Source organism: Panicum hallii, chromosome 2 (genome assembly GCF_002211085.1).
Source record: "Panicum hallii strain FIL2 chromosome 2, PHallii_v3.1, whole genome shotgun sequence".
NCBI lineage: Eukaryota > Viridiplantae > Streptophyta > Magnoliopsida > Poales > Poaceae > Panicum > Panicum hallii.
In genome coordinates, this window is record NC_038043.1 from 46328736 (window position 1) to 46346365 (window position 17630).

The 17630-nt window shown below is 50.6% G+C and overlaps 2 protein-coding genes across 4 annotated transcripts; both read right to left on the reverse strand.

The window, feature by feature from the left end:
• Nucleotides 1-707: 707 nt before the first annotated feature.
• Nucleotides 708-4136, reverse strand: LOC112881970 (squamosa promoter-binding-like protein 17). Its single transcript, XM_025946904.1, has 3 exons — nucleotides 3590-4136; nucleotides 1842-1978; nucleotides 708-1741 (listed from the first exon to the last, which is right to left on the reverse strand). Exons 1-3 carry the CDS (start codon nucleotides 3919-3921, stop codon nucleotides 1080-1082), a joined length of 1131 nt encoding a protein of 376 aa, XP_025802689.1. The 5' UTR covers nucleotides 3922-4136; the 3' UTR covers nucleotides 708-1079.
• Nucleotides 4137-15896: 11760 nt separating this feature from the next.
• On the reverse strand, nucleotides 15897-17630 carry LOC112882915. 3 transcript variants are annotated; one of them, XM_025948111.1, is made up of 3 exons: nucleotides 17431-17630; nucleotides 17260-17327; nucleotides 15897-16731 (listed from the first exon to the last, which is right to left on the reverse strand). In XM_025948111.1, exon 3 carries the CDS (start codon nucleotides 16637-16639, stop codon nucleotides 16232-16234), a length of 408 nt encoding a protein of 135 aa, XP_025803896.1. In that variant the 5' UTR covers nucleotides 16640-16731; nucleotides 17260-17327; nucleotides 17431-17630; the 3' UTR covers nucleotides 15897-16231. The 3 variants fall into 3 exon arrangements, with proteins under 3 accessions (XP_025803896.1, XP_025803897.1, XP_025803895.1); XM_025948112.1 differs by having other exon boundaries at nucleotides 17260-17316; nucleotides 17427-17630; XM_025948110.1 differs by having other exon boundaries at nucleotides 17427-17630.

Genomic DNA, 17630 nt, shown 5'->3' on the forward strand with positions numbered 1-17630 from the left:
GCAAGCGAACCGAGGTCCGCGTGCCGGTGGCATGCGGTGTCGTCCGACGGTGGTGCCTTCACGAACGCCTCGTCGTCGTCGGCGTCGACGACGCCCCGGACGTGGCGTTCATCGCCCGTCGTGTCTTCCGCCAAACACATCGCGAGCGAACAGAGGTCCGCGTGCCGGAGGCACGCGGGGTAGTCGTCCGACGGCGGCGCCTTCACGAACGCCTCCTCCTCCTCCTCGTCGTCGTCGCCCTCGACGACGTCGCGGACGTGGCGTTCATCACCCGTCGTGCCTTCCGCCAAGCACATCGCAAGCGAACTGACTCGCTGTGCTTCGATCGACCGACGCAATCCGGTGCAGCTGGTGGTCGGCGGTCTCCGTGGCCGAGTACAAAAACACTTTTATGGAGCTACGAGTTGCTGGATCGCGAGCGTGGCCGACGTGGTCTCGCAGACGAACACAGGGACCTGCCGGAAATAGAGTCTTGGGAGTACGGAGCGGAACGGCCGACGGCGCAGGTTAAGTTTGGAATCTTTTATAGACCGTACCGATACTGCCTACTTAATCTGATTCAAAATCTGACACGCCTCGCGCCCTCGCCACTACATTTCTCCGATGGGGATTCGGACTCATTTCTGCCCCTGCGAAATGCATGACCACAAACTAATTTGGAATTTGGACCTCCATTCAAAGATCAAATTTGGACACTTGAAAAATCATTACAGGCAGACACGAATAGGATGGTTAACTAAGGTGGATAAAAATCATCGTAGATATTTGGGTTACAAACTAAGCAACAACACGAGAAACAGTAACAGGTCCCTTGATAAGCATCATCATAGTTGAATAATCCAGGTTACGGAGTTCTAGAAATCATAGGTTCATCAGGTGTTCGATCGAGTTCATGGACGCAACGGGCTACACGGGGAAGGGAACTCGCGACGATTTACCGGTTAGGAATCCCCCGTTCCACCCTGAAAACAGAGTCGGCGAGGTACGGCGCGCAAAACCAGGGCGCCCAGGCGCTCCATGTCTCGTGGCGTGGCGAGCGGCGAGGCCGGCAGGTGCTGGTGGGGGGGAAGGCCCCGTCCCTACAGGGACCAGTTCATCGCGTTGCTGGAGTGGCTGAAGGTGCCGCCGGAGCTGCCGTGGTGGGCGTGCGGCGGGTTCGACGGCCCGCTACCCTGCAGCGCGAGCTCGAGCTCGCCCGAGAAGTTGCCGTGGTGGACCGAGCCCGGGTGGACCAGGTGCAGAGCATCCTCGGGGTGCTGCACGCTCCTGGCGCCCTCGGCGGCAGGGCCCCGGGAGCCAGCCCAGGCGCCGGCCGCCGTGTAGCTGCTCGCCATGACGGAGGGCGCCACCGGGGTGCCCTCGAAGGCGCTGGCCTCGGACATGGCTGGGGACCGGTTGTGGCTGGCACTTTGGGCAGTATCCCATGGCTGAGTTGTTGACAGAAGAGAGAGAGCACAGCTGGAGTCGGTGGCAACTCCCGCGACACATCCGCCGGGCGGGAGCTCGAAGGCGGCGGGGAGCACCGAAGGCCCTGCCACCGAGCCGCCATGGCCGATGTACGCGTGGTTGCCGTAACCCACAACTGTACTGCGGTGAGGGTGAACTTCTTGGTTCCCTTGCCACTGGATGGTACCTGGCATCGGGTCGCCGCCGTGCTGAATCGCTGGCCACGCATCCCTCACGCTGCTCGGAACCCTTGGGTACGAGAAGTCCAGCAGGAAGCTTCTGAACCTGCCAGGCTCTGAAGAAACAAGAGGTTACAGAAATAGCAGATTAGCATATGCATTTGAGGAAGAACAACTATGGTTTCTTAACAAGATGTGGCACTCGATAGTCGATACCTTGAAATGATGCAGCAAGCCGGCCATAGCGTGAAGTGAGAGGTCCAGGTGGTGGCTTCCTCCGGCGCTCATTGTGACCAATAAGGCGACGGCGACAGCTGCGTTTTCCTTGGTCAAATTCAGGTAATTGGTGGAACCTGTGATTAGAGTGAGCAATGTATGTTTACTAACTGCACAGACTTAACAAGTGATTTTACTGAAGCAGGGTCAGAAGACAACCTATATAGCATGTCAACTACTAGGACAGCATGACCAACAAACAAGTGTCAATAAAATAGGTAGCACTGGCAAATCGGACGAGCTATAATCTAAGAGTGGAATAATGTCACGAACTCAGAGTTCTACACACATTATGGCCACAATGGCAGCATCATTAAGTTTTTACATAGCAAAAGCAGACCAAGGAATATCCGCGGATCAACGGCAATGTAGAAAAAGAAAATTTGCTTGCACATGGAAGAGGGAATTGTTTAACTGGGTAATCAAGACTCTGCTACTGACTTGTATCTTAATACCAACTTGCATCAAATGAATAAACATACAAAGCATGCCACATGTCATGTGAAAAGCTGCGTTGATACAAGCAGGGTATGTGTTTTCTAATCCTCTTTAACTAACATTTTTATTCGAAGTCTATAGAAGTATATGTAGCGATATTAACCAAAGACACGCCTTTCATGATTAGATCCACACATCAGGGCCCCATGAAAAAGATTTAAAAGGTTACCATGTGGGAAGAGCACCTGCAATCATTCATGGGGAGCGGACACGCGTAAAGACTTAGTAAAGCGATGTGTTTATCAGAGAAACAGCAGGTTTATCTATCAATGAACGGTCAGAACCTTCTCTTTTTTCCGGTGATGCGAAAGGCCACAGACAGTATGAGTCGGGCCGTTGCACAATCCCCCCCCCCCCCCCCCCCGCGCCCCCAAAACCCCCTCCAAAGAGTTCATCATGTTCAACGAACAGCAGCATTTAGGACTATGATGTGTGCGTGTAACCTTACACTTTATACAAATTTGGATTAAACAAAGTTAAACAACATTGCCGACCTACAAGCAAGATTACCGACCTGGAAGAAAGAACTAGATGTTGTCACCGGTGAAGTTAAGACGAACTACAGCATCAACAAAGATAGTACTGAACTCATTGCATTTTCATCTGTCCCGACCCTGTTCCCAACTTCTGTTCCATTTCATTAGGGCATTAAATAGTGTCGTACAGGTGCTACTGTACCGTGCTACCCAATAGCCATTCGCATAGGCTACCTACAGTAGAATAAGAAAAAGAGAAATCTAGGCTTCCTATATATGTGCTGCTCAGACAAGATACTCTGGATGTTCACATCTATGTCCCTTACTATTCTGGTCAGATTGCACTTGCCCAAATTTTACATCCAACTTGACGCCCACCAAACAATTGCGCACCAACGGTACTCCCAGTATCCTACCCTGTGGATGCCATGCTACCACACGATTCCACGGACGCATGAGCGCGCTGCAGCAGAAATGGATGTGTGGAAATCTTCAGACAACCGTTGCGTTTCAGTTAAAAAGAGAGTTAGATGAGCCAATTGCAGAGATTGGCTTCTTTTTTGTTGTTGTTATTGTTTTCCAAAGATAATCCAGGGCTGAAAGGATTTTTGTTTTCTTTTTCAAAAACTGCTGACAGGAATGAACAAGTTTCCGAACCCAATTTGGGGCGGTACCGGGAGACGGAAGGAGTAAAGAGTTCAAAAATGTTTTTACCTGCTGCACTGCTGGCAGAAGCGCTGTTCCATGCCGGCGACGACGACGCGCGGCGTCTTGGTGTGCATGGAGCACACCTTGTGGCGGCAGTGGTACGGCTTGGCGCCGCTCAGATCCACGCCGCAGCCCTCCACCTGGCACCTCGGCGGCGCGGCGGCGGGGGCCGGGCCGGAGGCCACGCCCTTCCCCTTCCTGCCGCCAGCCGCCGCCCCGCTCCCGCCTGCGGCCGCCGCCGCGTCCTGCTCGAAGTAGATCTTCTTGCCGAACTTGAGCCCGCGGACGTCGTCGCTCCCGCCGCCGTTGCTGCCGCTGCCGCTGCCGCCGGTCTCCATTGCCACCCGCTGCCGCCCTACTTCAGTTTTAGTTCTCGTCGGCGGGCGGCGAGGGCGTGGCTTTCTAGCCCGCCCTCCTCCTCTCTAGCTACTAGAGTGAGGAAGTGGCGAGGGGGGCGAGGGACTTGAGGGAAAGAGAGCTGGGCGAGAGGAGGGTAGGAGGCGGCAGCGGGGGAGCAAGAGAGGGGGGAAGCGGAGCAGGCGACAACAGTGGTGGCGCCGCCCTTAAAATAACGCCTGGGCGTGTGTGGTGCAGTGTGCGCGCGTGTGCGCCTGTGTGGTGTGCCGCCGCCGTCCCTTTCCTTTCCCTCCCCGCTCAGGCGCTCACCACCAGCATACACGCGCACTCCCACTCCCACCCGGCTCCCTCCCGAGTCCCAGAGTCCCAGTCGGAGCAGCAGCTGCCACTGCTAGGCTGCTAGCTCCAGCTCCCCGCCACTACCGCGCCACCACGCCGCGCTCCTCTTTTCTCGCGCCGCTGCCACTGTTCCACGCGGCTACGCGGCTCCTACTCTACTCGACTAGTACTCCCATGGCGTGCCGCGGCCGCGCCGGCCCGCGCGCCATATATAGAGCGCGTGTGCTGGGGTGGAAAAAGTCCATGCCCGATCGAGCCGTCCTCATAATTCGGCGTACAGTGGCTGCCTCCGGCGTTCCGATCACGCGCGCACCACAGGGGGGGCGGCCGGGACGGGAGGGAGGGTCCCGTCAGGTGCCGTCCACAGTGGCGCGCAACGGGGCGCCCGCGGCCGGCCGGGGACGGGGTCGGCCCGGCCGGCTGTGGCCTGTGACATGAACAGCATCGGCAGCGCCCGAGCACTGTGCCGCGGCAGCGCTGTGCGCGGCCACAGTGGCTGACCGCTCGATGGTGTAGGCGCGCCGTGCCGTGCCGTGCCGTGCCGTGTGCCTGCCCGTGCTGCGTCTCTGCGTCGGCTTCCCGCATCGGGGGCGCGCGGTGCGCAGGGGCCCTCACCACTCACCCCCCGCGCCCGAGGCGCCTTGCTACGTCCACACCGCACGCACGGCGGCGTGCGTGCGATCAGGGTCAAGTCTTTCAGCCGGGCCGACGAATGAACAGGCCGGCGGGGGCAGCTGGCGCGCGCGGCCATAGGCCGGCGCCAGCAGCTGCCACTGCTCACTCGCGCAGCGGGCGTGGCGGACTATTGATGGCGGGTGGTGGCGGTGGCGGGTCCGGCCGGCCGTGAGCGAGCAACGGTGGCTCCTATTATTGAGGAGGTGAGGGCTGCCCGCTCAGCCGCTGGATATTTTACGGTGCTACATGGGTTTGCGGTGGATCATGCATGCGCTTTCGACTTGATCTAGACGTGGAGATAGACAGAGTACGACCTTTTTATTCCGGCTAGAGGGCTAGTACAGTATTCAATGGCATCAGGTACCATGCTCGTGGTTCTTATTGTAAGACTCCGATGTGAGATTTGTCATTATTTTTTATCTAATTTGTCACCAAAGTACTATTCTTAAACATCACATCACATGATTGCTGCTCTATAGCTATTCTTTTCCTACAGGAGTACTTGGCAAGTACATGAATTTTTCTTCACTATATTTTTTCTTAAATGGGATAGAAAGTATGTGTTCTAAAATGGTACCACTTCTTAAGCACATATAAAAACTATATCGTGCTTATGAAACGGTCTTTCTCATATAAATCCTTTTCTTTTTTTACAACCGTGAGTCTTTTAAATACGGCCAATTGTAGCTTAATAATGTCTTAAAAGTAGCGTCTACGAGCGTCTTGTATGTAACGGCGATTGGCAAACGAGATCATGGGGAAGAAAATATGAGATGAAGCCTAACGAGATTGTTTATAACAAACTCAATTCAAATATTTCCAACTTGCTTCTTTTTCTAAAATTTCTACATCTTTCCTCATGTTTTACTTGTCTTTATTCCTCCTATCATTCCATGAGAATCTTGTACATTCCACGGGCAACATGTCGCTGATAGCTTTTGAACCTTGATCCGGATTTGGAGTTCGCTCAACTGGAAACTTGGGAATTCAAAATTGTCCAATGGCAATACAACCTTGATCCGGTCCCAAATGCCGCTGGTTTCTCACGCCATGTGCACGTAGCCTCGCCCACAAAAATAAAAGGAGCAGGTACCATTAGCACAGTCCTCGGCGAGACAACACAAAACGGGGGGGGGGGGGGGGGGGGGGGGGGGGGGGGTTACATGGGGGTATGCGTCAATGGACGTTCTTGGCCTCTAGCCTCCCTTCCCTCCCCGCTTTTGAGCTCGACAAGACTTCTCTTGCCATAGTTTAACCGCTGGTCTAGCCCCGGGCCAGGGCGTGCCTTGGCGTGTTCGGATTGGTGGAGAATCTCTTTACGAGCGCGCGAGCTCCCTTTGCTAGGGCTCAAAAGCTCGCAGCAGGGAGCTTTGGATTTGCCTCAAAATGCCCCAACTGATTGCCATGGGGCTCCGTGCTCGCCACCCTCGCTAGTAGGAGTAGGGGTCACTGTTCTATGCAACTTGCTTGACTCTTTTTCTTTTATAATCTCTTGTTGCTTGCCTCTTTGAAAGCCTGAACCGCTGGCTTGCTGCTGGTGCCCATGCATGCCACCTATCTGAATCTGAACTCTGAAGACTGGAGTTCACAGCAGGGGGTATTCATGTACAGGAGCACGCCGCCCCAGGTACCAGCATCTACTAAAAGAGATGTGAAGTACACACATGAGTGTACAGGACCATTTGCACAGAAGAATTAGAACAGTCGGAGGCATTTTGAGATTTAACTAGGACAGGAATGCATGGTAGATTAATGGTTAATCTGGGATGGAAGTAGAGAGCTATCGGATCTATGTTATCTTCGGGGGTGTTTGGTTCGAAAGGGCTAAACTTTAGTTCCGTCATATAAGAAAAAATTTTATTTAAAAGTATTAAATAAAGTTTAATTATAAAACTAATTGCAGAATCCCTAGATTAATTCGCGAGATGAATTAATAAGGTATGCTAATTAATAATTAGCGGATGGTTACTGTAGCATCACTGTAGAAAATAATAGATTAATTAGACTCATTAAATTCGTCTCGCGAATTAGCATCCATCTATGCAAAAGATTTTGTAAATAGATTTATTTAATACTTATAGATAGCAAGATTTTCGTTTGATATAACAAAACTAAATTTTAGCCCTGGTCGCTCGGCCAACGAAGACATATCCAGGCTAGTAAACGGTGGCTGTCCTTGCTTAGCTGCTGCAACTCCTGGGGTTTCTTTGAAAAAGCCATTGCCTTGTACAGAAGCGGGAGTGTGTATCAGTTACCATCATCAGTTCTCAGTAAATACAGGAGCACGCACAAGAAATGTAACCTTATCCAACTTTTTATCCAAGCGGCAGGCACTGGCCATGTGCTCGGCAGCGGCGTGACGATTTTTTCTCGGAAGAAATGATTCAATCAGGAGCAGGAAAGAGGCAGTGGCACCACACCGGCATTGTGTCCAAGGATCGGCGACACAACAAACGCAGGTTTTTGGCAGCTGTGTCCTTCGCCTTTTGTCCCCCGGGTCGGCCGTCTTTGTTTCCGGCAACTGGGCCGGCTTGCCCGTACTTCGGATCGCGCTTGAGCCGGCAGCAAATCCGTTTGGAACTTGGAGACCCACAGTCGCCTAACCTTCGTCGCTAACGTTGTCAGTTTTGTGTGGAAACAGTTCGAGCATTCGGTGGTGAATTCGTTAACCTGATGTGATCCTGCTTAACGGCTTGATTAGTCCCATTGCTATCCTTACTCGCCGTCGCGCCGCAGCTGCTGCCATGGCCGCACGCGCGCCGATGGGCTTCGGTCACGAGCGCCCATGCGCGCGTCGCATTCGGCAAGTGCCCGGGTTTCCTTTCGCATCGCCGTGACGTCGTCTACACCGCCGCGGACAGCAGCGGCATGCACCCAGCACCGAATCTCCCGGCCGGCTAGCTAGCTGCCGCTGGTACCGGCAGCGGCCGGGCAGCGCCAGAGCGGCCGCGACCGCGCTGGCCCTTGCCTCAGCTACAGAGACCCGACGGCGACGGTGCGCGACCCGGGGGGTGGGGGGGGGGGGGTGCAGAACGGCCAGGCCCGTGGCGCGCGCGCGCGGCAGCGCCGTGCGTGGCGCGAGGCGACTACACGAGGCGGGAGAGGAGGGGCCGGACGGCCGGCCGGGCCGACGCTGCTAACACTGGCGCCGGCACTGTTGCTGACGCTTACCGGTGACTGTGCGCCGGCCGGGTCGCTGGCGCACGTGGGCCGCCTCAGGGCGCCGTGCGGGCCCCCGTGCTCGCCTGCTCGCGGGCGTTACTGTGCGCCTGTGAGCTGTGCGCGCGTGTCGTGCGAGATGGGCCGGGGCGGGTGCCTGGTCTGGTATGGCAATGGCCGCGTCGGAGACCTGGCGCGGATATCCGGATGGGTATTGCGTAGCAGGAGAGCAGGAGCAGGCGAGGCGCAAGCAGCTAGCTACGGTCCAATGTACGCAGGCAGGTACGGTCCAGGCCGGCCCTTGTACGAGCTGTAGAAAATACAGTCCAGGTGCGGTTCCTTCGTGCCGGGCTCAATGGCGAGTCCAACCAATGTGTGTTGACGATGATTTCACGGCTCCTCAGATCGTTTCCGGCGATGGCGAGTCGCCCGGCGCTCTCGCAGGTGAGCGCAAACCCGCCCGTCGCGTGGGCGAGGCGAGGCGGACGGACGACGCGGCCGGCCGGCGTTGCCCCCATTTGTGGAGTTTTTTAAAAAAAAGTTTAAAAAATTAAAATTCGAAAAGAGGTACCGATTTGGAATATTTCGAAAAATGGGTGCCTCAACGGGCGGGAGGGGACATCCCGCCCAACCAGAGGGTGGGATGTTCCAAAAAGTTTTTTGCAGGCCCCTCCCGAGGGCCCCTTCGCGAATAAGAAAGTTTCTTATTCGCGAAGAGGTTTCTGAGGCAGGGATCCCGCCCGGCCAGTGGGCGGGATGTTGACTGTCTATTTTTTTTGTTATTTTCTGTTGGAATTTATAATTTACAATCTATTTGAAATTCAGACTATTTTCAAATACAATATTGATTCGCCATACTCTTTTGTATACATTTAAAATTTTAATTTAATTTTACGAGGAAGATTGCTCTATCTAAAACTCGTATGAATATGGTTAAAACGATAACGTTTTGCAACGTCGAATCCAAATATTACGATACTACGATATATCAACCAATTAAAAAAAATAGTATCATACAAAAACAGTTTAAATATAAAAAGTCGACGAATCAGGAGTATCTACCCCGCATGTCCCGGACCTCGCGCTCTCTTGGTCCTCCCCTCCTAGTCCTAGCCCGTCGGCGTATGTGATCCTCCGAGTACGTAAATGCATCTGGAGCACAGTGAGGACGAGGCGGAGGAGGTGCAGGCGTGAAGGGGTCATACTGGGACTGTGCACTTGGAGCGTCATACGTCTGGGATGGACCAATGATGTCAGGCTCGGCGCCGCCGCCCACCAGCTCTGACCAAGTGGCGGAGCCGCCCTCTCAGTCGTCCCAGTCCGGCACACTGAATGGAGCACCGTATACAGGAGCTCCCGCCGACCATGCATGCTGAGCGTAGCCCTGAGAGTACGGTGCAGCTGGTGTAGCTGGCATCGAACCTGACGGGAGAGACGTTCCTGGAGCATACGCACCAAACGTCTGAGGCTCCATTCTTGCAGGAGGAGGTCCCATTGCCGTCGAGTGCATGACTATAAAAAGAAACGAAATTAGTCGTGTAAATCAAAGGTGATCGAAATGGCAATTATAAAAGACTTACAGCTTGAACTAGCGGCAGTACCGCTGGACGCTGCATGCGGTGCTGCAGAGGTCGACGGACCAGCTGTGTACACATGGGCCGACGCATGAGATGAACTAGAGGCCCCCACGTCGTCTCTGCCGCGACACGTCAGTGCACGCAACACTCGCGTCAAGTTGTCTTGAATCTTACGCAAGGTGTCCTTGTACTGTGACTCCGGTACACGTACTCCACGTTCAACCAACGTGATCTGAGATGTAGCTTCGACCTCCGCGTAGTTGATCAGATCAATCTGCATACATAATGTGATGCAGAGTAATATTGTTATCGATCTTTTATAAAAAAGATTAAATAATTCAAGTTGCGAAAGACGTACCGCGCCACGGTGCTCCTGATCACGGTACGAGGGATACGTGTCCGAGATGGTCGGCTGGTGCTGATGCTCCGCGTCATCAATGCGTGAAAAAGTGACGTAAGGACGCGTGCGAAGGAGGTACCAGCGGAGGTATGCGGCATATGACGCCTCCGTGTGTGGCTGCTCCTCGTCCCACACATCCTCACGTGCGTCAAGCCACCCTTCTACGTACTCCTGCATCTTGACGACCCAGTTGATCTCGTTGGCATGATATCCCCTGCGCGAATGTATGTTGCAAATATTTCAAAGACAACATTGCTTTATGGTAACGAATATATAATTAATACAAAACGAGTTATCACAAACTTACTCGTGTACGTTGCGCGGCACGGCCTGGAACGCTCGAGGTAGGAGAGGAAAGTGCTGTAGTCGCTCGAACTGCCTCATCACACGCTCGACGCAGTACGGCTCGACGAGAATATCGAACACTAGGTTCGCCTTTGTCAGCCAGTACTCCTCGTCACACGTGCAGAGGGAAGATAACCCATGCGGCGCACGTGTCTGGATAGCCGCAGTGGTGTACGGTGTCCAGATGACATCCTGTGGCCGCATCCGATCAAATTCGGACACGAAATGAGGGTATGCTTTTCGGACCTGCCGATGTGCCCAGCTCATCTGCAAAAATTACACAACTGCATCGGTACTCCTTATATATAGAAACGTACAACAGTAAATTAAAGAGATTAAAAGAACTTACCCGTCGATCGATCCAAAGCGAACCCATCGTGGGGCTATCCTCGTCCCACGTCCCATACATCTTGGGCGGATAAGGCTCCTCGCTGATTAGGGGACGTGCTATGGCGAATCGCTCGTACGACCATAGCTGCAGCAGAGGTGGGCAGCCTGTGATGACGGTGGTCCTCTCCGTCTTCAAACAGGCCAGGCAAAGGGCTCGGTACGTGGCAGCAAACACTGCCGATCCCCAGCTCCACCCAGGTACCTGGCCCGGCTCCGCATCCGCAATCGCGCGCGCGTATTACATGAGCACCTTGTCCACATAATTGCCGGTAGAGTTGCAGAAAAGAGTTCAGCCGAACAACCACAACAGATATACCTCCAGGTATCGTGACACCTCGTACTGCCCAGCCAGAGGGTGCAGATTCTGAGCCTGTAATATATTTGTTCAAAACTTAGAGGTACTCACATATGATTCAATTAAATTAAATAAAAAATAACTGGACGTACCCTAAATTGTATTACCCAATTTTTGGCTAGGCCGGGCAAATCAGGTACGTTCACAACAAGTGGCGGGTTCGCTGGAGCAAACCGCTCCTGCAGCTCCGCCCTCCAGAAAAGTGGCACGGCATCCGGGCCAACAGCTTCACCCGCAATGGGAAGCCCGAGCAGGTACGACACGTCCTGCAACGTGGGGGCCATCTCCCCGCACGGCAAGTGGAACGTGTACGTCTTCGGACGCCACCTGTCCGCCAACGCTGCAAGTAGAGAGCGGTCCAGCTGCATCCGTTTCTTGGCGCCACCGTCTTGACCGTCGCCGGCCTGAAGCATATGTGCGAGAGGCAGCAAACCAGCCTCACGTAACCTGTATATTTTGCATTGTGGTTACAATTATCGTACAAGCTATACATTAGTTTCATAAAAAAATATAAAGTATCACCTGTCAAGCCAGCGGTCGTCCAGGTGCAACAACTCTTTTGCTACACGAGGGCGCAACTCGTGAAGCTCCTGCCCCTCCACCGCTGCCAGGTACGACCTGTGCCGTTCGTCGATGTGCGCGTCAAGGAGCTCTGGTGTCTGCGCCATATCTGCATGAAAAATATAAGTACCGTAAGACATATTCCTACAAATAATTGAAAATACTAAAAACTATTTATAATAGAACTAACCTAACAAATATTTCTAAAAGCTATTCAAAATACTGAAACCTATTCGAAATATAACTACCCTAAAAAATATGTCTAAAAACTACTGCAATTATAAAAACTATTCAAAATATAACTACCCTAAGAAATATATCTAAAAACAATTGAAAATATTAAAAACTATTTATAACAAAACTACCCTAAGAAATATTTCTAAAAGCTATTCAAAATACTGAAACCTATTCGAAATATAACTACCCTAAAAAATATGTCTAAAAACTACTGCAATTATAACTACTCTAAGAAATATATCTAAAAACAATTGAAAATACTAAAAACTATTTATAACAGAACTACCCTAACAAATATTTCTAAAAGCTATTCAGAATACTGAAAACTATTCGTAATATAACTATCCTAAAAAACATATCTAAAAACTATTGCAATTATAAAAACTATTCAAAATATAACTACCCTAAGAAATATATCTAAAAACTATTAAAAATACTCAAAACTATTTAAAATAGAACTATCCTAACAAATATTTCTAAAAGCTATTGAAAATACTGAATTCTACGTGTCACTCCTAACAAATATTTGTAAAAATAATTAATAATTATACGATTATAATACCTCCAAACCGACGTGTGGACAGAGCTTCGCCGCTTCCTCTCCTCTCTTCCTCTCCTCTCCTCTCCTCCTTTTCTTTTTTGTTGATTTTTGATGAATTTCATGAGAATTAGGGGGTGGGTAGGGGCTTAAATAGTTGGGGGGGGAGACATCCCGACCGTTGGAAGGGCGGGTTGCCCCTCGGTGGAACGTCCCGCCCTCCCAACGGACAGGAGGCAACTCGGAAGACACCCCGCTCGTTGGAACGGCGGGATGTTGCGTAACTTTCGCGAAGAGGCCCCTGCGAAAAAGTTTTCCTCCCCCCGTCCGTTGGATGGGTGGGATGCGTCATCCCGCTCTTTCATTGGGCGGGAGGCACCCATTTTTCAAAATATTCCAAGCTGGCACCCCTTTTTCGAATTTTAATTTTTTTAACCCTTTTTCAAAAAAAAAAGTCCCCATTTGTGGCCGCGCTCCGCTCGGCTCCGCGCCCGTGCCAGCGCGATCGATGCGGATCCAGGCGGACAGGCCCGCGGGTTGGCCCGGCGCTGTGTGCGTCGCGCGGCCGGCCGGGCGGGGAACAGTGCGTGGGCCGCGACCGCTGCGCGCGCAGGGGAGGAAGGGAGAGGTCGCTTTCGTCTCTCTCTCCCTCCCGGCGCCCCGTCTGATTGGGCTGGCCCGGCGGTGTTGCAGCCCGTGCCGGACTGCGGGGCGCCGCCATTGCCATCTTGCGTGCCCGCAAGCAAGCCCCAAACCGAACTTGCAGTCCCGCGCATCCAGCGTACTCGGCGGCGCAGGTTCTCCCGACGCAGCGGCGCGGGAGCGCGAGGCGGCGGTACGCATCGGATTGGACGGCACGAGGCAGTCGTCAGGCTCAGGCCGGAGCGTACACACACTGCAAAGTGGAAAAGGCTGCGCCGCTGAGGGCAAGTAAAACGGTTTAGATCGCTGCTGTCTTTTTACCATGTATAGACAGTCAAATAGGACAGCTTGTACAACAATTTAAATAGCTGCTGTCTATTTGGTTGTCTGTAAGATATTTAATCCATCCTTTGCATGTAAATCATGATGATCTGGTACATAATTTGATCTTTGTAGCTATTTTAGTGCTTACATGAGAAAACACATGATATATTCAAATAATTCGCATGAGCCTCTTAGAGAAGGATATATATTCATATAAAAAGGTTCTTAGGAATACACGGTATGATCATAAAAGTAATAATTTGATTAACACATGCAGCTCTAATTTTCCTTTTGCGCAGCGCTCAACCAAATTATTCTTGAGCTGCCGCCCGCTTCTCTTCTTGCCGCGTGGTGTGGCTGCCGCCGCTTAGCTAGGGTTGGCTGACAGGGATTTGGGGGATATTTCAATGGTGCTTGGAGGGGGATTCGAGGGGGAAGAATGGCGCGAGATTTGCCGCGCAAAGGAAAAATCGTCCGCGCGCGCATCGGATCCGCGACGCCGACGACGAACGGCAGCGGGTCGTACAACGGGCGCGAGCACTCGTCGATTCACGTCGGAGCACGCGCCCCTGCCGTAGTCGAACGAGACGATGGCTGCTCTCTTTTTCTTCAGCAAATGAGGGCCACGTTGGACGATTTGGATGTGGTGGACACAAGTCGACGGCTGCTGTCTCGCCGTTGTACTTGCCCTGAGGAGAAGAGACGCCTTTCTTGCTCGTTTTTAGGCTCCTGCGTCTGCTCTTTCTCGACGTGATTTCAACGTTGCCCTCCCAATTTTCTTACAGCGACACCGTGTTACAGTTGAGGCCGGTTTATCCTTTATTAAAAAAACACCGTATTACAGTCACAGAGTCACTAGTGCAGTAAGTAATAATCTAGCACTCGCTAAAGTTTAGAGCTAACAAGTGATTGATCTCGCAGATGATGGGTCGTATGCCTTAGTCTCGATCACCTGCTTCACCATGGACCCCATGGTAGCACAAGTTTCCAATATAATCCTGCACATCTCGGACTCCACTGCAGTCTGTACACCATACAGGCAAGCCTGTATCTCTGAATCTCTGCATACCAGAAGATAGGGATGACAACCGTCGGAAATGATAGGTGGAAGGCTCCGTCACTTTTATTTTTATATTTTTTTCATCGAAAACAAAAATGGTATGATATTATTGGAAACGAAAACGGCATGGGTATTAGGTAATTTCGAAAATGAAAATATACGATCAAGAATACATCGATAATGATCGAAACCTATCGAGATGATATTTTGAAAAAAATGATATTTTAAAAAATGATAAATATATTAAACCATAGAGCACAACTCTAACCATATGACTTTGACACATTTCATGCACAAGTACTGATGGTTAAGATGTTAATCCAAGTATTCATCCATCCATGACATGTATCTCATTTCATAGTACTAAAAATTTAGACATTAATCCCACCATACAAGAAACTATTCATAGTCCTATGAATTCAGATCGCTAGGTTGTTATTTAGGGTAATGACAAATGAGTCATGACTCTCGAAAAATATAGATAGCAGGCGTGCGGCATTGTACGTGAATATAGTATTTCTATCGGTAAAGTATGGTAGAATACTCCAAAAATACGATAGTTCTCGAGAACGATCAGATGATGCTTAAATTATTTTTGTTTTCACTTTCATATTATTTTACCATTTTCGTTTTTGTTCTTTTGATAATTATTTTTATTTTTGTTTAGCCTTAAAAGTTGATAAAATCTCAAAAATGATTCTTAAAAATTGGAAATTACTATTTTTGTTTTCATCCTGAAGTGGATTCCGACTGTTACAATCTGTGTTTTTAAGTGTATACAATTCTTTTCTCCAGTTGGGTCACAACGTGGCTCATCATACCATCTTCCACTCGATGGTCCTAGAAAAAGCATGTGTCTCCTGAGGAGCCATAAATATAGCTATATTATAAGAGAGAAAAAAAATCTTATTTGACATCGGAAGTTGGTGAAATTTTTTCCTTGGCCCTAAATTTATTTCCCTCCTTATACGACACTGACTTGTGACTTTCATTCTTTATTCGATATTTACATCACTTCTGTCAGTTAAGTTGGGCGAAATGACATGGAAATCACTTCCAAAACTCACGAAATTTTTTTTAGTGATAGAAAAAGTAGAGGTGAACACATTTTGCTGGAAAACAAACATGTAACCTTTCCAATTTCAAAAATAAATTCACAATATTTTGCTACTTTTAAAACTTATCTGAATTTTTATTGCAACAAAATACTTTCCAAAAATTATGGGAATATAACTAATATTCTTCACGTGGGATGTGGTCATTTGTAAAAACATTTTCCGTCATAAGTTACATAGAGAATTGAATGATGGAAAATAATTTTATAAACTAGCACAAACAATAGATGGTGGCATACAATCTCCTTTGCTAAAAAAAGAGAGAAGAAAAAAATACACAGTATATAGTATATACCAAATATAATCACCATTTTTTTATGACGCAGGCAGCCTCATTAGCCAGCTATTCAGATACTCAGTTGGACCGAAAGCTAGTTTTTTGAAACGATTTTATTTTTTTTCCTTTTGGACCGAAAGCTAGTTGCGGAACAAGAAACGGCACGGCCAAAGATCGAAGCAGAGTCCTGGGCTCTTGATCTATACAACATGAAGCATGACCCCCAAAAAACTAAAAAAAATTGCAATCCGTCATGGCTCGCATAGTCGCATAGCTAATCCGCTCCAATCCGGAGCCTCACTTGCACTCCACCCCCGCCTCGGCAGCTCGCCGCGGGGTGCTCTTCCGCCGGCTCCCATGATGCCGGAACCCGCTCTGCTTGACGGCCTCGTCCTTCCCCGCCGCCGAGTCGCAGCCTCCCTTGTTATTCGGTTGCCGCCGCCGCCTCCTCTTCTTCCCTCCGTTCTCGGTCGAGCCCTTGCTCGGCACGACCGGTTTGGCGCCGTCACTGTCCTCCACGTGCTCGACCTTGGCACCGTCCTCCTCCTCGTCGGTGTCTTCAGCCTTGAGGTGCTTGTGCGGCCGTCCCCTTCTCTTGTACGCTGGCATCACGGCCTCCTCGTCGCCGCTGGCGGCATCGGCCTCCTCGCTCTTGGTAGCTTGGGGCGTCGGCCGTTTAGCCTTTCCTCCTCTAGGCCTGCCCATCCGGGAATGGAGAAACCCACTCAAAACTACGCCAGTCAACAAGGGAGTTGCGAGATTCTTGTTCTGGTGCCAGTTCTCGGTCAATCACACAACTGCAAGTAGGCACGGAAAACAAAAGGTTTATCCAGGCTGTTTTCATACGCATGCCATGATGCCAATATGGCAGTATGTTTTGAAAATTAGGAAAATGAATTTTTTGAACTAAAAGGAAAGGGGAACAGTGGGGCAGAAGTAACAGGAAGAATCTGAAGCAGAAATGGTTAACAGGACTACAGGAGACACACCAAGCAACTATTCTTTGCCTATTCGATGTGCTGTTAAAATGACACCCGGATTATTTTTTTTAAACTAAAAGTGGGATTCAGATATCGGGGGAGGGGGATTGTAACCCTAAATCTATTACTGAAGCGATGAATGAACTAGCTATAAATAGGGACTGATACTGTACCATACTACCATCCAATGGAAAAAAGAAACCTGAAACAAGGGCAAGAAGAATGTCCGGAGGTAGCCTCACATCTCCTATTTTGACCTCCAAGACACTCACCAACACAATAAGCTCCGAGGCACAAGATCAATACATATGCTGAAGAAGAACACAAACAGAAGGAGAGCAAAACCTGCTGCTGTGGACCCGTGGTATCATGCAGAGGCCGGCGAGCTATCAACTTCGCTGTCTGAATAGAAACTGGCGGTCAAGAGGAATCCACGGTTAAGAGATTTCTACTTGTAGGATAGCACTATACTATATCATAAGAGATCTTGAAGGTTGAGCAAAAGAAACTACCAACAGGGGGCAAGAACAAGGCGAAGCACGGAGGACGCACGGCAGATGATGATGCTGCTGCCGGCGCGATGGACTTCAGAGCACGGCGGAGTAGAGCTGCGACCTGCGAGCGTTCGCTCGAGGTCGCGCCGCAAGAGCTCCGATGGCTTTATTCGAGCAGAGGAGGCGGCCGCCGGAAGAACTGACTGCCCACACAGTCTGTTT

Coding starts and splice junctions, on each gene's coding strand:
- LOC112882915 (XM_025948111.1), bottom strand. CDS start 16,639: ATGGGCAGGCCTAGAGGAGGAAAGGCTAAACGGCCGACGCCCCAAGCT.
- LOC112881970 (XM_025946904.1), bottom strand. CDS start 3,921: ATGGAGACCGGCGGCAGCGGCAGCGGCAGCAACGGCGGCGGGAGCGAC. Junction 1,979..3,589: donor TTCTGCCAGCAGTGCAGCAG/GTAAAAACATTT, acceptor CTCTAATCACAG/GTTCCACCAATTACCTGAAT. Junction 1,742..1,841: donor GCTTGCTGCATCATTTCAAG/GTATCGACTATC, acceptor TTGTTTCTTCAG/AGCCTGGCAGGTTCAGAAGC.